We start from the raw sequence: 21,716 nt of genomic DNA on the forward strand, positions 1-21,716 counted from the left end.
CAATGATGCCGGTGCCTCCACCTGCACCACACCTTGCGCTAGTGGAACCCCGACCTGCGACGTAACTCCTGCAGTAGGAGCCGGTGTACCCGGGACCCCTGGCCCCGAACCACCAGCCAACTGCGTCCAGGCATTCACTGGCGATGACAACAGACCCCCTGTAACTCCACCAAGCACCCCCGGAACGTTTGACCCCCCACCAAGTGCCCCTTGTGTCTGCACTGAATGTGAAGCCCCCAATAAACCAGGCCCACCACCTAAACCCCCGGAATTACCCCCACACATCCCCAACAACATTGTGGCTAACGCCCTAACCGCAGCTAAATTGGCCTCACCTGGCTGTTCCGGACGCAAGTCCCTGCCAGCCGTCACTCCGGATCCATCCGCTGCGACCACTTCTCCTTCGCCTGCAGATTCAGCCTCGGAAGTAGAACTGCCCCTGGCCGCCTGGCCACTGGGCCGCCGGTTGCGATGCTCCACCTGTTGCCTCCCGCTGTCCTGCCTTGTCTTGCCTTTCTTCTTGGGCACAGCTGCCCGGCCTCCCGACTTGGACTTGCCGCTGGAACTCCTTCCCCCACCAAGGCCCGAACGGGCCGCCGCCGTTTGGGATGGGGCGGCGCCCGCAGCACTGGCATCCTTGTTCCTGGCCCTCTTAGTCTGCCGCGCAGAGCGGGGACTAATGGCCGCATGACCTCCGGCTACCACCACACTCCTGACAGCGGGGGCCACACCTGACGACCCCTCTCCTGGAGAGCCCTGCCGGCGAGTTGGATTCCTCCCACCAGCCCCCTTGGAGCCATCTGACACACGCTTCGCAGGGGGAGGCGGAGGGTCCCCGTGGGGGCTCCCTGCCCGGCGCTGTGCCCTTCCATGAGGCTCTGGGCTGAGCCGATCCGGTGGGCGGGACGCTCTCCTCTCCCCTTCTGCTGGGGTCGGAGCGCTGGTCGCCGCATCTGCAGCCGGCTCCCCGGGCGCACCAGCCTCCGCAACTCTGCCTGTCCCCATCGCTGCCAATTGTACCTGGACCCAGGATGGGCCCCGTGAAGCGGCTTCTGCCCGGATCCGGCCCACTAACTCCTCCAGGTTCTCCATTTCTGTGCGGGCGTTCGGCTTGGAGCTTCTTACACCAGCTCTGCCAGAAGCCGAATGACCCGCCCCTTCCTTTGGCGCCTACCCAGCTACCCCCCTGTTCCTTGCACGTACGCATGGAACCGCCTCCTCCCACTACATTAACCCCTAGCACTGCCGGGGAATCGGCTACCCCATCATGCAGTGCCTTCCGCAAGTCGCGTGCTCCGCTCCAGGCCCCTTCTTTACTGAGAATGCAGCCTATCCATTCACTACAGACCAGTGACATCACTGAGAATGCAGCCTATCCACTCACTAGAGACCAGTGACATCACTGAGAGTGCAGCCTGTCCATTCACTAGAGACCAGTGACATCACTGAGAATGCAGCCTATCCACTCACTAGAGACCAGTGACATCACTGAGAATGCAGCCTATCCATTCACTACAGACCAGTGACATTACTGAGAATGCAGCCTATCCATTCACTACAGACCAGTGACATCACCAAAAAGCTGACCTTTTCTAATCCCCAGTCAGCATTTAACATAATGTAATTAAACCCGTGCTGCCCTTACCCGTTGCTTGAGCTGCATGGCTGCGGACTCCTTGCTCTTCACCGATTGGTTGTCCCCTCCATCGTCTTTGGTCTCTTTCCGTTTCCTCCCTTCCCCCATCCTGGCGTTGGGACTCCTGCCAGCTGCCTGTCCTGCATGAATCAAAAACACATCACATAACTAATGACATTTAAATTATATATCAATGACACCCACACGGAAGTGCACCTAGAAACCACCAACCCGCTGAGCACTGATTGCCCTCATTTGGCAAGGATCTGGAGATTTGCTGATAGGCGCTCTTAGTAATCCACTATTCTTGGCACAGCGCTAATCACAGATTGTTTTATGGCCTTTGCATGGTATTCTGGGAGTGGAGATCAGAGCATGTGCTGTGTGGTTCATAAACTGTATGTTTCATACAAAGCCCTGCCAGCCAATGTCACCCTCATATATGAAAGCAGAGAAACCATTTTCTAGAGGTGGCCACACTTTTCAGCTTGCAAGTTTCTTCAAAAATGATGAATTCAAAATGATCTACCAGGTAGACTCTAGCTACACATGCAAGCCACAATCCAGTCAGACTTCACTCAGAGCACCTGATCTGCTGCATGCTTGTTCAGGGTCTATGGCTAGAAGTATTAAAGGCAGAGGATCCATATCCCTCCCGCTTTAGGTTCCCTTTTCTGAGCACTTTGTATTGGAATAGGGTAGTTGATCTGACAAGTCTGCAGAAGATAAATAAGCATGCTTGCTGGCTGTAACGTTGGCTCTGAGATCAGCTGAACAGACGTTAAAACATTAATGCACTTTGGACTCCACTCACGCCTGGAGGAGTTCGTATCATCCACAAAGTAAAGAAAATAAAACTTTCTACATTGATAAAACATTATCTGAGCTACTTTTGCTATTGGACGAGACCATTTCTGTGTGTATTGAACACGCTTGCATAATGCTCAAGATTATACATAGGGTGTATTATTCCCCGGTCAGGTTGGTAAAGTTTTAAAAAAAAATAAAAAAACGCCTCCCTATGAATCAGAGATGCAGACAACATTCATGTTCTCTGGCAATGTCCTCAATCGCAAACCTTTTGGTCACAGGTCCAGATATGGACACAAACTATGTTCCCACAACATATCCTGCCAACGGGGCCAAAGAACTACTTATTAGGCATAATTAAAGGACAACTATCAAAGTGAACGAAAATTCTAAATGCCACATGTATTTACAGTAATTAGTAGCAAATAGCAATACAAAGGCGCTTTTTCATCTTTTCATTTTTATGTGAAGAAAATATATTTACAGAGAACAGGTTTTTTTTTTTGTGGGCATAGTAATCTATGGAGGACTTTGTCCATCACATCCAGCATACAGAAACGATCTTCACTGGCTCTAATACGGAGATTGGAATCTGTTCAGAATGATAGGAAGCTTCAAATGTGTGTAAAACAACATCAGCTACAGCTCTGTGTTCCTGTTTGTCTCTCTGTATCTCTGGCTCTCTTCCTCGCAGTCTAAAGTAAACAGTTTACAGCCAGGAAAGTATAGAAAAAAAATACAGTTCCACCTCTTCAGATCCTTCTCTGTATCTAAAAATCCCTTAGCATTCCTCTGAATCAGGGCCGGCCCGCTCATGAGGCGGGGTGAAAACTTTTGCCTCAGGCGGCAAATTTCCAGAGGCGACACCCGCCCGTCCGTGGGTGCGGGGAGCCGGCCGCCGAGCTGGAGGGGTAGCTGGCAGGACGGGGGTATTGGGCCTAGCGGCGGGGAGGGGGGTCGGACCCCCCCCCTCCCTTGCCTGGGTCCCCCAATCTGCGCTCCCCTCCAGCCTTAAATAGAAGCAGCCGCTATTTGTAAGAGGCACGGGCGCGGAGGACTCACCTCTTCCTCGTTCCAGCGTGCGCTCCACTGACGTCACTTCCTGCAACGCTGCAGGAAGTGACGTCAGTGGAGCGCACGCTGGGAAGAGGTGAGTCCTCCCCGCCCGTGCCTCTTACAAATAGCGGCTGCTTCTATTTAAGGCTGGAGAGGAGCACAGATCGGGGGACCCAGGCGAGGGAGGGGGGGTACGACCCCCTCCCCGCCGCTAGGCCCAATACCCCCGTCCTGCCAGCTACCCCTCCAGCTCGGCGGCCCCCCAGAGCGGCCCCCCCGGTGGGTGGGGGGGGGGGGGGGGGGGGCGGTGGAAAAATTTTTTTTGCCTCAGGCGGCAAAAAGTCTAGGGCCGGCCCTGCTCTGAATAGTGACAGAGAAGTGGAACCTAGCTACATGGTGTAGCTCTAGCCTTTAGCCTGACACGTACTGTTACAAACAGCTAGTACCCAAGGCTTTTTTTTAATCACCAGGCTGTGATGAGAGACCTCTGCAAAGTTTTCTATTGTTACTGGCTAAAAGTCCTATAGGTATGTGCGGTTTACAGAAGGACAGATTCTTTGATGGTTTTTCTTTAATGACAGTGAAAAGTAAAGCTAAATGTTTACTTTTTAGAAACCTGTCTTTCTTTGCTATTAGTTATAGTATTAAGATGGACCCATAGCATTCACCGACAGTATCAGACTGGGAAATATATCAAGCAAGGAGTTACTATACTCAAAGCAGCCTATGACATCACAAAAAAATAAACAACAAAAAAGTAAATAGTTACTTTAGAGACTGAACTTTTTAATAAGTATATCAAATGAATTTTTCCATTTTTTTCCCTTAATAGTCCTGTTAAAATGCATTTAGAAAAAAATTCTCAGCAATATGTTCCATGCAAAGAAAGCCTAATTGGTGGCAGAAAAAACAAGATATAGATCATTTACTTGTGATAAGTAGTGATAAAGTTATTGGCGAATGAATGAGAGGAGCACTGAAGTGTGAAAATTGCTTGGATGCATAAGGTAAAAATGCTTGTGGTCACTTCCTGCTTCGGGGTATGCAGAAGTTCACGGAAGCGTATTGTAAAAATACGCTTTTGCGCATGTGGGCCGCGATTTTGCGTCAAAAGTGGTTAAAAATCCAAGCATCGTCATAGATTAACATGACTTCTGGGCAGATGCAGTCCGCCACTTGTAGCCCCAGAAGCCACACGGTAACGTAGTTCTGGACCAGCGTCAGGGTTGCAAGTCGAAAAACGTCCCTACCGCCGCGTTGCGCGGTACTGTGGCAATATGAAAGTCTCCATAGATTTTCATTGCCAGGAAATGGGGTGCAGTAAAAATATCGCACTGCCTCAGTGTGATAGGGCCCTGAGGAAAGTGGTGGTGACCTCACCTGTAAACAACCTTTATTTGCCGTGTAAAATCATTCAGGCGTGCTTGTGTTGTGTTTGTGAAATGCTGGCTTTAGAAAGTCTTCTTCACCCTGAGCCTTCAAGCATGAGCGCATCTTTATGGCAAACATCCAGGCTGTGTTCTGTGTGTGGCAACAAGAGTGACGGTAATGTCGCAAGGCCCGGTTGTGTAATACTGCCCTAAATCACATTATATGGTGCCCCAATGAGAATTCTCCTTACTTTCCATCATTCTCACTTTCCATGCTGATCGGTTTTGCTGCAGTAGTGTCTGAATCACACCAGAAACAAGCATGCAGCTAATCTTGTCAGATCTGACAATAATGTCAGAAACAGCTGATCTGCTACATGCTTGTTCAGGGGCTATGGCTAATAGCATTAGAGGCAGAGGATCAGCAGGGCTGCCAGGCAACTGGTATTGCTTAAAAGGAAATAAATATGACAGCCTCCATAGCCCTCTCACTTCAGTTATCCTTTAAAGCTGTCCTTGTAGATAAGGATGGCTGCATAGAACAGATTTACGCCCCTAACTCAGCCACCCCTAAACAAGGCTGAAATTCTGGTGCCCCTAGGCCATGGCCTATGTGGCTATCCAGAAATCTGTCCCTGGCTGAGCCTTAGGGTCCTGTTATACCGGTGCACTGTGGTAGCAGTAAATCGCATTGCACCACAGCCGAAAAGTCGCATTGTGTGGTATAATTGTGGTGCGACTTAAAGAGAACCTGAAAAAAAAAAAAGTCCCCTGGGGGGCAATCACTTCGGTAGGGGGGAAGCCTCAGGGTCCCAATGAGGCTTCCCCCACCCGTGTAGCTGCAGGCAGTCCAGTGCTGGCTCCTCCCAAAGTCTCCGGCAATCCTGGCTCGACAAGACTAATATATTTACCTTCCTGGCTCCAGCGGGGGCGCTGTTGCGGCTCTCCGCCCCAGAGATAGGCAGAAATAGCCGATCTCTGTTGGGTCCACTCTACTACACAGGTGCAGGAGACTTGCGCCTGCACAGATAGAGCAGCCCGACAGCGATCGGCTATTTCTGCCTATCTCCGAGGCGGAGAGCAGATACTGCGCCTGCTCTGGAGCTGGGAAGGTAAGTGGTGAGGTGAGTACCCCCTAGGGAACTTTTTCTCATTACAGGTTTTCTTTAAGAAAAAAATGATCATTCTACATCCGGGAGTCCTAGGATTATGCACTGCAGCTTGCGCGACACTTCTGTGGAGCCGAAGCATTTCCATTGCTTCGCAGGCAATGTATCGTGTCTCATAGGCTTTAATGGCCACGATCTGCGGCGAGGGAGAGTAGCATGACCCGGTGTGACACGGTAAGTGTAAAAGGAGGCTAAATGGTAAATAGTGGAATGTTTCCTACAGCAAACGCAAGACCGAAAATCTGGCCCCTGATAAACTTTTTTTTTTAAATGCAGCCGATTTGAGACATATTTATTTCCTTTTAAACAATACCAGTTGCTTGACATTCTGGTGAACTCTTTGGCTGCAGTAGTATCTGGATCACAACCCTGAAACAAGCATGCAGCTATTTTGTCAGACGTCAGTCAGAAACATCTCATCTGCATGCTTTTTTAGGGCCTATAGCTAAAAGTATTAGAGGCAGAGGATCAGCAGGGCTGCCAGGCAATCTGCATGGTTTAAAAGGAAATACAAATGGCAGCCTCCATATCCCTCTGGACCCTCTCACTTAAGGTGCCTTTAAGTCCTCTGAAGATCTACAGCCCTGGAAAAATTCAGAGAATCATTCCTTATAGAGAATAAACTGCACGATTAATGCCCGTGTACAATTCAAACTTACATAACACACACACACAGAACATTTATATCGCGCTTTTCTCCTGGCGGACTCAAAGCGCCAGAGCTGCAGCCACTAGGGGGCGCTCTATAGGCAGTAGCAGTGTTAGGCCAGAGCTGCAGCCACAAGGACGCGCTCTAAAGGCAGTAGCAGTGTTAGGGAGTCTTTGCCCAAGGTCTCCTACTAAATAGGTGCTGGCTTACTGAACAGGCAGAGCCAAGATTCGAACCCTGGTCTCCTGTGTCAGAGGCAGAGCCCTTAACCATTACACTATCCAGACACAAAGATTCACAACATCATTTCCTCATGTAAGTACCGACTAATTACCAGAGAAAAACAAACACTATGAAACAAGGAACATAAGAAATTATTAACTCCAAGTGAACATAAAACAGACAAGTATTAAAACCCATATAAGCCCAGTACAAATGTTTCCCTAGCACTGCGCCAACAGGAAGAGCAGGTTAAAGTGAAAGGAGGTGAAGCTGAACCTTCCGGGATGAAGGCCGGGTGCACACTTAGCAGAAACAATAGCTTTGCGGAAAACGCTGCATTTTTGCCGCAAATGGAAGTCTATGCAAGTCTATGCATATGCGTTTTGTATGAGTGCATTTTTTAAAAACGCTAGTTTTGTTGCATCCTATTCAAAAACACACATAATGAAAGTCAATGGGAATGCAATGTATTGCGTTTTGTATGCGTTTTTATATGCTTTTTTTTTTTTGTCTTCCTAGTGATTTGCATAAATTGAAATATAAAAACACATTAAAAACGCATACAAAACACATTCGTTATGTATATGTACGGTGACCATACGTCCCGCTTTACCCGGGACAGGTCCCGGATTCGGGGTCTCCTGTCCCAGGCTGCATGAGGTCCCGGGAAACGTCCCGCTTTTAGCCGCGGGACGTCCTGGCCTCAAGACTCTGGCCACCATCCATTGCATGAACTGGCCGCGGCGTCTAATAGATGCAGCACCAGTTCATAGCCCGCAGTCCCACTCCAGCCTGCATAGTCTTCCGGCAGGCAGAGCAGGGCTACGGGAAGATGGCGTATGAAGCCCTGTACTGGAGACTATTTGTGTCTCCAGTACAGGGCTTCGGGCTCCATCTTCCTGTAGCCCTGCTATTCTATTCAGCGCAGGAGAATCGTCCGGGGAGCTGCGCACCAGAGGCCGGCCGGGAGAGGAGACTTCTGTCAGGTGAGTAAATTCCTTTTTTTGCAGGTGAAATGTTGCCCACTACGTTATTTTCTGCTAAAAAGTTGCCCACTGCATTATTTTCTGCTAAAATGTTGCCCAAATTGCGTTTGTTTTCTGGTGAAATGTTGCCCACATTGCGTGTCTGGGGTAACTGTTGCTGCACTTATTATTTAATGGTCACAGTTGGCTATATAGTTGGGAAGGCCCCCCCCCCCCTGATCCCTCCCACGCCCATTTTTTCGGCGCACCCCCCCCCCCCCCTCCTTCCCCAGGATGGACCCAGAAAAATCTGGTCACTGTAGTATATGCGAACCGCAAATGTGAAAAAAACGCTAGAAAAATGCAAAAAACGCAAACGCACACACAAAAAAAAATGCACTACAGAAAACGTGACCTTTCACGTTCTGTTATGTGTGCACCAAGCCGAAGGAGGAAGTGCTTCTGAACGTTCTATAACACGCTACCTCTTCGAAAAAAGTGCTTGGCTAATGTATTTTTGTGAAATGGATCACACCAGAGCGATGTGATTTTTTTTCCCAAACGCGGGTCCTGCAGCATTTCTGAGGCGAGTCAGCCTCATTCTTAAGTATAGGAAAGTGGAAAACTGCTGTAAAAAAAAAACGGAATAGAGATTTTCCAGCTCAAACTGTAAAACAAAATTAAAAATTGCTACAACAAAAATGCTCCAAAAATCGCTAGGCATAACTAGAAAAAAAATCACTAGCCACATGCTTCAAAAATGCTGAGCGTTTGTGATTGCGCTAGCGATTTGTGGTGCGCACTAGCCCCGAGGCAGGGAGCACAGCGACCCCAGGCGGCAACATGGGTAAGTAAACCCCTTCCTGCCACGCCCGGGTCCACCAGCACTCAGGGTTGGTTTTGCCTCAGGTGTACAATGGTGCTTGAACATGTGTGAACCCTTTAAGATTTACTATATTTTTTTATGAACAAAGTGGAGGAGTAAAAAAGTGGAAACAGCAAGCTCATACAGCAGCACCACACTGGAGTAGGCAAAACAAACAAAAAAAAAAATCACAACAATTTTATTCAAATATAACAAATTCACATAGGTTAATAAAAACAATTAAAAACACGTCATATGAATACGTCAATGAAATTTCCCTCCTCCATCCCTCCCTTACCAATGCGTCTCAGGTTGTCCCCTTGCCTTTCCTCCCAGCGGCTCCCTTGTCTCATCCACCCCTCGCCTCTTTTGCTCCTGCCACCATTGATGAAGTCAGCCTGCTGCTAGTGGCTTCCCCCCCCACATCCTCTCCCTGTGATCCGGTACCCGCGAATACTCTTCGTCCCCACTTCTCTGACCTGGCCCCAGTCCTCACCTCCTTGTTCAATCTCTCCCTTTCCACAGGCATCTTCCCCAAAGCATTCAAACAGGCCACTGTGCTTCCCCTGCTGAAAAAACCCTCACTCGACCCATCCCTACCCTCAAACTACCGCCCAATCTCCCTCCTTCCCTATGCTTCTAAACTCCTTGAACGCCTAGTCCACCAGCGCATTACCCAATACATCAACACCAATGCCCTACTTGACCCCCTACAGTCTGGATTCCGACCTGCGCACTCAACTGAAACAGCCCTCGCCAAGGTGGTCAACGACCTTACCCTTGCCAAGGCCAAAGGCAGTTATTCCATCCTGCTCCTCCTTGACCTCTCTGCAGCATTTGACACTGTTGACCACTCCCTCCTCCTCCAATCACTACAGTCCATGGGCATCCATGGGCTTGCCTTGGCCTGGATCTCCTCCTACCTATCCAATCGCTCCTTCACCACTTCCTTCAATGGCTCCTCCTCAACTCCTGCCCCCCTTTCAGTTGGGGTCCCCCAGGGCTCTGTTCTAGGCCCCCTTCTTTTCTCCATATACACTTCCTCAATTGGCAAGCTTATCTCCTCCCTGGGCTTCAATTACCACCTTTATGCAGATGACACTCAGATTTACCTCCATACCCCCGATCTCTCAGCCACCACCATAAACAAGGTCTCCTCGTGTCTCTCAGCAATTTCCTCCTGGATGTCAGCTAGGTTCCTAAAGCTTAACCTAGACAAAACTGAGCTCCTGATCCTTCCACCCCATGCTGCTGCACCCATCCCAGGTTTCCACCTCACAATCGACAACACAACCATTCTCCCTACCTCCCAGGCCCGCTGCCTGGGTGTCACCTTGGACTCTGACCTCTCCTTCATCCCACACATCCAAAACATCACAAGAGCCTGCAATTTCCACCTCCGTAATATCTCCAAGATCCGCCCATTCTTAACCCCGGACACGACCAAACTGCTCATCCATGCCCTCATCATCTCCCGCCTTGATTACTGTAACTCACTCCTTTCTGGCCTCCCCCTGAAACGCACTGCCCCCCTTCAATCAGTGATGAACGCGGCTGCAAGACTCATCCATTCTTCGCACCGCTCTGCATCCACATCTCCCCTTTGTGAATCCCTGCACTGGCTCCCTATCCGTCTCAGGATAAGTTTCAAGATTCTATGCCTGGCGTATAAATCTGTGCACAAAACATGCCCTACCTACATCTCGCAGCTTGTTCACAAGTATACACCAGGTCGCCCCCTCCGTTCCTCCAACGACCTTCGCCTCACCACCCCGCGCATTTCACACTCCCATGCCCGCCTCCAGGATTTCTCAAGAGCTGCCCCCACCCTCTGGAATGCCCTTCCACCACCCATCAGACTTGCTCCCTCTTTCAACACATTCAAGCAAGCCCTCAAAACCCACCTCTTTATGATGGCCTACCCACCTCCTACCACACAGTAACTCTCTAAGGAATATTTAACAGCCCCCCCTAGTGTTTCCACCCCTCCCTTTAGATTGTAAGCCTCTGGCAGGGTCCTCCACTCCCTAGTGTAATCTACAGGATCATGTGCTCCTGTCCTATGACAGCCTGTACTTGTATTACTGGGCCTACCTAACCAGCCCATATTGCATGATCATGTATTTTGTACAATTTGTATGTATAACTTTGTTCTATGTGTATAACCCTATGTATGTCATCCTTGTATCATTGTATATATTTATTGTCCAGCGCTGCGTAATATGTTGGCGCTTTATAAATACAATAAATAATAATAATAATAATAATACCGTCTGTAAATCACATATTCAATCATATATAAATATGGCAATAATAAACCATCATAGCAGCACTTCGTGTTAAAGTATCAGTTGTGCAGCAGCAGTACCATATAATAAACTGACACCTGGAGCGTTCAGGGCCCGTTTCCACTATCGCGAATCTGCATGCGTTTCCTGCATGCAGATTCGCACACCCAATACAAGTGGATGGGCCTGTTTCCACTTGTCAGTTTTGCTGTGCGTTTTTCTGTGCAGGATTTTTCTGCATGGCACAGCCCTCAGAATTCGCCTGCGTGTGGAATGCAGGCGAATCGCACGCAATGCATTTAATAGGGAAATCGCATGCGTGTTCCCCATGCGTTTTTTTGCCGCGAATTTGCATAGGTACCAATGTTAATTCACACAGGCAGTGACATGGTTAAAATCGCATATACCCTCACCTATGCGAATTCGCGGCAAAAAAACGCATGCGGAATCGCATCCGCATGCGACTTCATCAGCGGTGGAATCCAGGCGATTCCGCACCGCAATAGTGGAAACGAGCCCTCAAGGTTGAACTCCCTCAGGATATGAACCCAGGTTCAGTAACCTCTGAAAATAGGGTGCTAATTACATGACATAGGTCTCAGTCAATGTGAATGCTATAAAGAACAAAGTGAAAAATAGATGCAAATGCAGGGGTGTAGCAATAGGGGTTGCAGAGGTTGCGACCGCATTGGGGCCCTTGGGCCAGAGGGGCTCCGAGGGGCCCTCCCTCAACTGCAAAATTAGCTTTCTATTGGTCCTGTGCTCATAGTAATCACTTCTATAGATACTTTGAATAGAGGTAATTATTAACAAACTGTTCCCCATCCCCTTCTTGCACCTCTGACACTGTAGTTGCCATTGGCAGGGATTGCTATGTATAGAGTGCTTGGGGGTAATCAGTAACAAGCTGCTCCCCATCCCCTTCTTGTACCTCTGACACTGTAGTTGCCATTGGCAGGGATTGCTATGTATAGAGTGCTTGGGGGTAATCAGTAACAAGCTGCTCCCCATCCCCTTCTTGCACCTCTGACACTGTAGTTGCCATTGGCAGGGATTGCTATGTATAGAGTGCTTGGGGGTAATCAGTAACAAGCTGCTCCCCATCCCCTTCTTGCACCTCTGACACTGTAGTTGCCATTGGCAGGGATTGCTATGTATAGAGTGCTTGGGGGTAATCAGTAACAAGCTGCTCCCCATCCCCTTCTTGCACCTCTGACACTGTAGTTGCCATTGGCAGGGATTGCTATGTATAGAGTGCTTGGGGGTAATCAGTAACAAGCTGTTCCCCATCCCCTTCTTGCCCCTCTGACACTGTAGTTGCCATTGGCAGGGATTGCTATGTATAGAGTGCTTGGGGGTAATCAGTAACAAGCTGCTCCCCATCCCCTTCTTGCTCCTCTGACACTGTAGTTGCCATTGGCAGGGATTGCTATGTATAGAGTGCTTGGGGGTAATCATTAACAAGCTGTTCCCCATCCCCGTCTTGCACCTCTGACACTGTAGTGGCCATTGGCAGGGATTGCTATGTATAGAGTGCTTGGGGGTAATCAGTAACAAGCTGCTCCCCATCCCCACCTTGCACCTCTGACACTGTAGTTGCCATTGGCAGGGATTGCTATGTATAGAGTGCTTGGGGGTAATCAGTAACAAGCTGTTCCCCATCCCCTTCTTGCCCCTCTGACACTGTAGTTGCCATTGGCAGGGATTGCTATGTATAGAGTGCTTGGGGGTAATCATTAACAAGCTGCTCCCCATCCCCTTCTTGCACCTCTGACACTGTAGTTGCCATTGGCAGGGATTGCTATGTATAGAGTGCTTGGGGGTAATCATTAACAAGCTGCTCCCCATCCCCGTCTTGCTCCTCTGACACTGTAGTGGCCATTGGCAGGGATTGCTATGTATAGAGTGCTTGGGGGTAATCAGTAACAAGCTGTTCCCCATCCCCTTCTTGCACCTCTGACACTGTAGTGGCCATTGGCAGGTTTTGGTGCGCCGCATCAATTGTTATGTATAGAGTGCTTGGGGGCCCATTGTAAAACTTGCATCGGGGCCCACAGCTCCTTAGCTACACCACTGTGCAAATATACATATCAAAAAAACAAGAAACAGTTAATCCCATAAACATGAATATAGGCGCAGATGTCCTGGCACCCTAGACTCCGCCCTCCATGCATGTAGGCCCGGATTTACATCACAGGAGCCTATAGGCGCAGATGTCCTGGCACCCTAGACTCCGCCCTCCATGCATGCAGGCCCGGATTTACCTCAGAGGAGCCTATAGGCACAGATGTCCTGGCACCCTAGACTCCGCCCTCCATGCATGCAGGCCCGGATTTACCTCAGAGGAGCCTATAGGCACAGATGTCCTGGCACCCTAGACCCCGCCCTCCATGCATGCAGGCCCGGATTTACATCACAGGAGCCTATAGGCACAGATGTCCTGGCACCCTAGACTCCGCCCTCCATGCATGCAGGCCCGGATTTACATCGCAGGAGCCTATAGGCGCAGATGTCCTGGCACCCTAGACTCCGCCCTCCATGCATGCAGGCCCAGATTTACATCACAGGAGCCTATAGGCAAAGATGTCCTGGCACCCTAGACTCCGCCCTCCATGCATGCAGGCCCGGATTTACATCACAGGAGCCTATAGGCACAGATGTCCTGGCACCCTAGACTCCGCCCTCCATGCATGCAGGCCAGGATTTACATCACAGGATCCTATAGGCACAGATGTCCTGGCACCCTAGACTCCGCCCTCCATGCATAAAGGCCCGGATTTACATCACAGGAGCCTATAGGCACAGATGTCCTGGCACCCTAGACCCCGCCCTCCATGCATGCAGGCCCAGATTTACATCACAGGAGCCTATAGGCACAGATGTCCTGGCACCTTAGATTCCGCCCTCCATGAACCTACAAACCCCCACCGAACCGTACCGCAAGTGTGCTGGTTGGCCCAGCTGTCACTTCTCCCTTCCTTGCCCTTTATAGGTGCCCCTTAGACAGGGCCGGATCAAGACCAAGTTGCGCCTGGGGCAAGGTCAGGTTTTGGCGCCTAAACTGCCATTTTGCCGCCTTTTTAAGAATTCAACAAACTGCGCCTGGGGCAAGATACCCGCTTCCCCCCCCCCCGATCCATCCCTGCCCTTAGCATTAGATAGCCATAAGTACCCTCAGTATTAAGTAGCTAATGGTGTCCCCAACTGAAGGGAGATCTCATCAGTGGAATGCTGACACCCAGATGAGTAGCCTCTCATTTACTCGCTGCTCTGGACTCTGCATAGGGAAGGAGGGAGTGAGGCGCTCGAGAAGGTGGAATGAGCCCCCTTTACATCAGGCGCCTATAGGCATGTGCCTACAGTGCCTTATGGTAAATCGGCCCTGTGTGAACACATATAGAAGACAGGCGGTATGGGGAAGACAGGAGCCCCTGGTGGACTTCTCCAACGGTATTGTGGCCGTCATGCCGCTTTTTCAAAGAGAAAAAGTGGCGTAACGGCCAGGGCCGGGCCAATGCAGAGGCGAGAGAGGCTCCAGCCTCAGGGCGCAGTGTAGGAGGGGGTGCAGGGCGGGGCCAAGGCAGAGGCGAGAGAGGCTCCAGCCTCAGTGAGCAGTGTAGGAGGGGTGCAGGGCGGGGCTGAGGCAGAAGTGAGAGAGGCTCCAGCCTCAGAGCACAGTGTAGGAGGGGTGCAGGGCGGGGCCAATGCAGAGGCGAGAGAGGCTCCAGCCTCAGGGCGCAGTGTAGGAGGGGTGCAGGGTGGGTCTGAGGCAGAAGTGAGAAAGGCTCCAGCCTCAGGGCGCAGTGTAGCAGCTGGTTAATGATTGCCACTAGTCAAAGTATCTATAGAAGTGATTATTACCAGCACAGGACCAATAGAGGGGCGCACAACTCACTCAGCTTTCATTCCACTATTGTGTTTGAAGCAGAGAGAAATAAGAAAAGGGGAGACATGGCAGTGACTGCAAGCCAGATAACTAGAGATTAGAGAGTTGGGGGCGCCTCTTAGTGTAAAAGCAATCAGTGTGTGACGGCTGGGGTGGGAGGGATGAGAGGGGCATCTTAGTGTAATAGCAATCAGTGTGTGACGGCTGGGGTGGGAGGGATGGGGAGGGGCCTCTTAGAGTAATAGCAATCAGTGTGTGATGGCTGGGGTGGGAGGGATGGGTAGGAGCCTCTTAGTGTAATAGCAATCAGTGTGTGATGGCTGGGGTGGGAGGGATGGGTAGGAGCCTCTTAGTGTAATAGCAATCAGTGTGTGATGGCTGGGGTGGGAGGGATGGGGAGGAGCCTCTTAGTGTAATAGCAATCAGTGTGTGACGGCTGGGGTGGGAGGGATGGGGGAGGGGCCTCTTAGTGTAATAGCAATCAGTGTGTGACGGCTGGGGTGGGAGGGATGAGGGAGGGGCCTCTTAGTGTAATAGCAATCAGTGTGTGACGGCTGGGGTGGGAGGGATGGGAGGGTCCTCTTAGTGTAATAGCAATAAGTGTGTGACGGCTGGGGTGGGAGGGATGGGGGAGGGGCCTCTTAGTGTAATAGCAATCAGTGTGTGATGGCTGGGGTGGGAGGGATGGAGGTGCCTCTTAGTGTAATAGCAATCAGTGTGTGACGGCTGGGGTGGGAGGGATGGGGGAGGGGCATCTTAGTGTAATAGCAATCAGTGTGTGATGGCTGGGGTGGGAGGGATGGGGAGGAGCCTCTTAGTGTAATAGCAATCAGTGTGTGATGGCTGGGGTGGGAGGGATGGGGGCGTGGCCTCTTAGTGTAATAGCAATCAGTGTGTGATGGCTGGGGTGGGAGGGATGGGGGAGGGGCCTCTTAGTGTATTAGCAATCAGTGTGTGACGGCTGGGGTGGGAGGGATGGGGAGGGGCCTCTTAGTCTAATAGCAATCAGTGTGTGATGGCTGGGGTGGGAGGGATGGAGGGGTGCACTTTGGTGTCTCTCAGCCTTGGGTGCCGGAGGATCTTGTTCCGGCTCTGGTAACGGCCACGATACCAGTGGAGAAGAATATGTACATTTGCACCTATTTTTCACTTTGTTATTTATATTATTCACATTTTCAGAGGTTACTGAACCCGGGTTCGTATCCTGAGGGAGTTCAACCTTGAACGCTGCAGGGGCTCGATTCACAAAGCAGTGCTAACTGTTAGCACTGGCCCTTATCACGTCTAAACTGAGTGTAAATGTGAGAAGTAGTGATCACGCGCAAAGTACCGCACGCAAAGTTTTGTGCTCACTGCACAGAGCGCAGGGCGCTCCGCGCGAAGTGCCCATTAAAGCCTATGGGACTTAGTAGGTAGGAGGTAGTTAGCGCACGATCTGATTGAGAAAATCGGTGCTAACCTACTTAGCACCCTGGTTAGCACGCCTAAAGACTTTAGACGTGCTAAGTAGGTTAGCACCGCATAGTGAATCAAGCCCCCGGTGTCAGTTTATTATATGGTACTGCACCATTGATACTTTAATACGAAATTGCTGCTATGATGGTTTATTATTGCCGTACTTATATATGATTGAATATGTGATTTACAGACGGTATGACGTGTTTTTAATTGTTTTTATTAATCTATGTGAATTTGTTATATTTGAAAAAATTGTTGTTTTTTGCCTACTCCAATATGAGCTTGCTAATTCCACTGTTTTGCCTTGTTTATTACAGCTCTAGCACACACTCTGGTATGAGTGCAGTGATTCTATTTGTCACTATATGCACACTATCTAGCCCATTTCTCCATACAGAACAACTTCAGCTCTTGAATATTGGTGAGTTTCTTTACATAGGTTGCTTGCTTTAGGCCTTTCCACAACATTTAATCTGGATTAAAGTCAGGACCTTGACTTGGTCATTCCAGAACATTGACTTTATTCTTCAGGCAGGGAACACACTTGTCTTTCAGTTTTCTGTGCGCATTTTCCTGCATACTTTTTCTGCACACCAAGTGTGTCTCTATGCAGGAAAACGCGCGTTTTTTTATAGCAGCTGATGTAATTGATACAAAAAACTGACAAAATGTGCAGAGTCATGATGCAGAATGTCAGATTTTTTTCTGCGCGCGAACAAAATATTAAATGTGTACTAGCCCATTGATTAAAGCCAATGGGTACTGCTAGAAAAATAAAAAAGTCAGATACTCACCTAATGAGAGGGAAGGCTCGGTCCTAATGAGCCTTCCCTCTCCTCTCCCGGTGCCCTCGGTGCTGCGCTGGCTCCCCCGTACGTGTCCGCCGCCGCAGGGACTTCGGAGGTCTTCGGGACTCAGCACTCGGGCTCCAGAAGACGGGCCGCTCCATACTACGCACGCGGGAGTGCGTCATAGAGGGTGCTCGCGCATGTGTACTATGGAGCGGCCCTGTCCTCGGGAGCCCGAGTGCTCCCGAAGGCTTCCGAAACATCCCTTTCGGCTGCGGAAGTGGCAGTATTTGACTGAACTGGTCGAATACTGCCACGGGGGATCCTGCGCGGGACCGGGCACCGGGAGAGGAGAGGGAAGGCTCATTAGGACCGAGCCTTCCCTCTCCTCAGGTGAGTATCCTTTTTTTTTTTTTTTTTTTAACGGTAAACATTCAATTTAACATGAGTTCTCAGTTTTTCTGTGCAGAAAACGCGTACCAAAACAGTCAAGTGTGTTCCCTCCCTCAACCAATCTTTGGAAGAACGTCTTGTGAGTTTAGCATCATTGACTGTCTCTTTAGATATAGGTCACATGGACAATTGTCTTGACGTTTTCCCCTAGAAATCTCTGGAATAGCTCAGATTTCATAGTTCTACCAAGGATAACAAGTTGTCCAAACCAAGATGCCACAAAACAAGTCAACACTAGAACACTCTCATCCCTTATGCTTCACAGATGAGATATGGTCCTTATTGCTTGATCATAATTAATGTTCCTTTTTCCGGCCAAACCGTTTCTTTTAGCGTCATCTGTCCCCCAAAAATTCTTCCTGCTGGTATTTCCACCTGATCATAGCAAACTGTAGATGGTGAGTACTGTATATACTCAGTAATATTCTAAGAGGACAGCAGTGGCTTTCTCCTTGCTACCTTGCCATACACGTCATTGCTGTTCAGTCTTTTCCTGATGGTAGACTCGTGAAAATCCACATCCACCAATGCGAGACATAGCAAGATAGCCAGGCCCAGGAAATCCAGAAAAATGGAGAAAAAAAACAAAGGAAGAATACTAGCAGCCAATAGTGCAAATAACACTGTATAATCCAAGGGCTAAGAGTTGGTCCCCTGTAGCCGAATGGGCCCCGATGAGGTTGCTACCTCTGCACCCCCTATTGCTACACCGCTGATACCCACGCTGAGAATCCCGATCCCGCTTGGCGTGGGGTCTTCAATCCTGGTGGTCGCTCTCCAGTACTTATAGTAGACTCCTTAGTGGAGGAAGTATGCCAGGGTAAACTCCCAACAGGGGGAGAAAACGAAAATAACAACTTCTCAACAGAGGTGCAAACAGTAAATTACTGGTGGGTGGAGGCGGCAAAACAAAGATAACACAAATGAAAACTGTTAATGAGAGACAGACCTTCAGTTGCTAGAAGTTACCCTGGGCGGATTATTACACGCCTTGCACTTGCAGTTATCTTTGATGGTCAGCCACGTCCATGAGTGAGATAACAATCTTTAATTTCTTTCATTACTACACAATCTGACTGTTGATTAGTGGAGTCCAAACCCTTTCTGAGAGCTGGCCTTGTGGCCTTATCCAGTTTTATGGGTATCAGCACAGATTTCTCAGACAATCTCAGCCACCCCTTCTGCTTGAGAGCCGAGACAAATCCACAAATGTGTTGTACGTGTTATTAGGCTTTCCTGGATCCCTGTCCCTCAAATAAACAGGTTCTCTCACTCACCCCCTGATTGACATCCTGCCAAAACCACCGCACAAATGTCGCATTCAAGTAACATGGTAATCCTAAAGAGGAACTTTCGCGAAAATCTTAAAATTTTAAACACATACAAATAAGAAGTACATTTCTCCCAGAGTGAAATGAGCCATAAATTACTTTTCTCCTATGTTGCTGTCACTTACAGGAGGTAGTAGAAATCTGACATTACCGACAGGTTTTGGGTTAGTCCATGTCTTCATAGGGGATTCTTGGCATGGCCTGTATTCTTTATAAAGACATTCCCTGGAAATGATTAATACAAAGATGCTAGCCATCCTCCCTGCACACTATTGGCTGTTGGACGGAGCAACTGCCATTCACTAAGTGCTTTTAAAAATAAAGAAAACCATGAGAACCCCCCTATGAGAAGATGGGCTAGTCCAAAATCTGTTGGTTCTGTCAGATTTCTACTACTTCCTGTAAGTGACAGCAACACAGGAGAAAAGTAATTTATGGCTCATTTTACTCTGGAAGAAACGAACTTCTTATTTGTCTATGTTTTACATTTTTAGATTTTTTGCGACAGTTCCTCTTAAGGATTAATTTAGTTTTCCACACACATTGGATGATTTGTCTGTTTTTTTCGCATATACAGTACCTTTAGGACTTTTTCTATATTTTTATACAAATTAGATCTAAAACATCATCTGATTTTCAAAAGGTTCCCAAATTTTTTTAAGCACAGCCCAGTACAGTATTCACGATTGCATAAAAATCCTGCACATTAATACAACTTCAGATTTCATCTATAAATATGACTGAAAAAGGAGGGTAGATATGTGTGCTTTGTCTTTAAACATTAAATAAACAAATTTTTTTTTGCAAAAAAAAAAAAAAAAGTGTAAAGTACCTGATGTAGCAGTTGAAGGCTGTTGCTCCCTCTTGCCTGCAGGCTTGGAGTGACTGGTTGCTTCCTCCGTCCCCCTCTCTGTCTGAGACCAGCTCCCTTCCAAGGACCTGAGTAGAGAGAGGGAGGTGGTTATTGCATTGGCTGTAGAACAGTAGAGAGGCGTGGCTTCAGTTCAATCATCCACCAGTTACTCGTGTGAGCTGATTGGGATAAAGTATATGAGCAGCAGCAGCAAGTTAGGAAACCGGCATCAATCAACTGATGCACTTTTTTTTTTTTTTTGTGAGAATTATTTTTTACTTAGGCGCCCTGTAGTGACATATAGGAGAATGCAGTAAAGAGGCCCTGTAGTGACATATAGCAGAATGCAGTAAAGAGGCCCTGTAGTGGCATATAGCAGAATGCAGTAAAGAGGCCCTGTAGTGACATATAGTGGAATGCAGTATGGAGGCCCTGTAGGAACATATAGCAGAATGCAGTAAAGAGGCCCTGTAGTGACCTATAGCAGAATGCAGTACAGAGGCCCTGTAGTGACCTATAGCAGAATGCAGTAAAGAGGCCCTGTAGTGACATATAGCAGAATGCAGTAAAGAGGCCCTGTAGTGACATATAGCAGAATGCAGTAAAGAGGCCCTGTAGTGACATATAGCAGAATGCAGTAAAGAGGCCCTGTAGTGACATATAGCAGAATGCAGTAAAGAGGCCCTGTAGTGACATGGAGCAGAATGCAGTAAAGAGGCCCTGTAGTGACATATAGCAGAATGCAGTAAAGAGGCCCTGTAGTGACATATAGTAGAATGCAGTAAAGAGGCCCTGTAGTGACATATAGCAGAATGCAGTAAAGAGGCCCTGTAGTGACATATAGTAGAATGCAGTAAAGAGGCCCTGTAGTGACATATAGTAGAATGCAGTAAAGAGGCCCTGTAGTGACATATAGCAGAATGCAGTAAAGCGGCCCTGTAGTGACATATAGCAGAATGCAGTAAAGAGGCCCTGTAGTGACATATAGCAGAATGCAGTAATGAGGCCCTGTAGTGACATATAGCAGAATGCAGTAAAGAGGCCCTGTAGTGACATATAGCAGAATGCAGTAAAGAGGCCCTGTAGTGACATATAGGGGAATGCAGTAAAGAGGCCCTGTAGTGACACACAGCAGAATGCAGTAAAGAGGCCCTGTAGTGACATATAGGGGAATGCAGTAAAGAGGCCCTGTAGTGACATATAGCAGAATGCAGTAAAGAGGCCCTGTAGTGACATATAGCAGAATGCAGTAAAGAGGCCCTGTAGTAACATATAGCAGAATGCAGTAAAGAGGCCCTGTAGTGACATATAGCAGAATGCAGTAAAGAGGCCCTGTAGTGACATATAGGGGAATGCAGTAAAGAGGCCCTGTAGTGACATATAGCAGAATGCAGTAAAGAGGCCCTGTAGTGACATATAACAGAATGCAGTAAAGAGGCCCTGTAGTGACATATAGCAGAATGCAGTAAAGAGGTCCTGTGGTGACATATAGCAGAATGCAGTAAAGAGGCCCTGTAGTGACATATAGCAGAATGCAGTAAAGAGGCCCTGTAGTGACATTTAGTAGAATGCAGTAAAGAGGACCTGTAGTGGCATATAGCAGAATGCAGTAAGGAGGCCCTGTAGTGGCATATAGTAGAATGCAGTAAAGAGGCCCTGTAGTGGCATATAGCAGAATGCAGTAAGGAGGTCCTGTAGTGACATATAGCAGAATGCAGTAAAGAGGTCCTGTGGTGACATATAGCAGAATGCAGTAAAGAGGCCCTGTAGTGACATATAGCAGAATGCAGTAAAGAGGCCCTGTAGTGACATTTAGTAGAATGCAGTAAAGAGGACCTGTAGTGGCATATAGCAGAATGCAGTAAGGAGGCCCTGTAGTGGCATATAGTAGAATGCAGTAAAGAGGCCCTGTAGTGG

General features: G+C 48.7%; 1 protein-coding gene across 1 annotated transcript in view; it reads right to left on the minus strand.

The window, feature by feature from the left end:
* Positions 1-21,716, minus strand: part of LOC137537677 (b(0,+)-type amino acid transporter 1-like) — a 71,187-nt gene that overhangs the window by 43,553 nt on the left and 5,918 nt on the right. The window contains exons 2-3 of the mRNA XM_068259603.1: positions 19,779-19,885; positions 1,646-1,776 (exon numbers count right to left, since the gene is read on the minus strand). Coding sequence (XP_068115704.1) covers positions 1,646-1,744 — 99 coding nt within the window. The 5' untranslated portion in view covers positions 1,745-1,776; positions 19,779-19,885. The remainder of the gene's footprint in view (positions 1-1,645; positions 1,777-19,778; positions 19,886-21,716) is intronic.

This window comes from Hyperolius riggenbachi, chromosome 11 (assembly GCF_040937935.1).
Source record: "Hyperolius riggenbachi isolate aHypRig1 chromosome 11, aHypRig1.pri, whole genome shotgun sequence".
Classification (NCBI taxonomy): Eukaryota; Metazoa; Chordata; class Amphibia; order Anura; family Hyperoliidae; genus Hyperolius; species Hyperolius riggenbachi.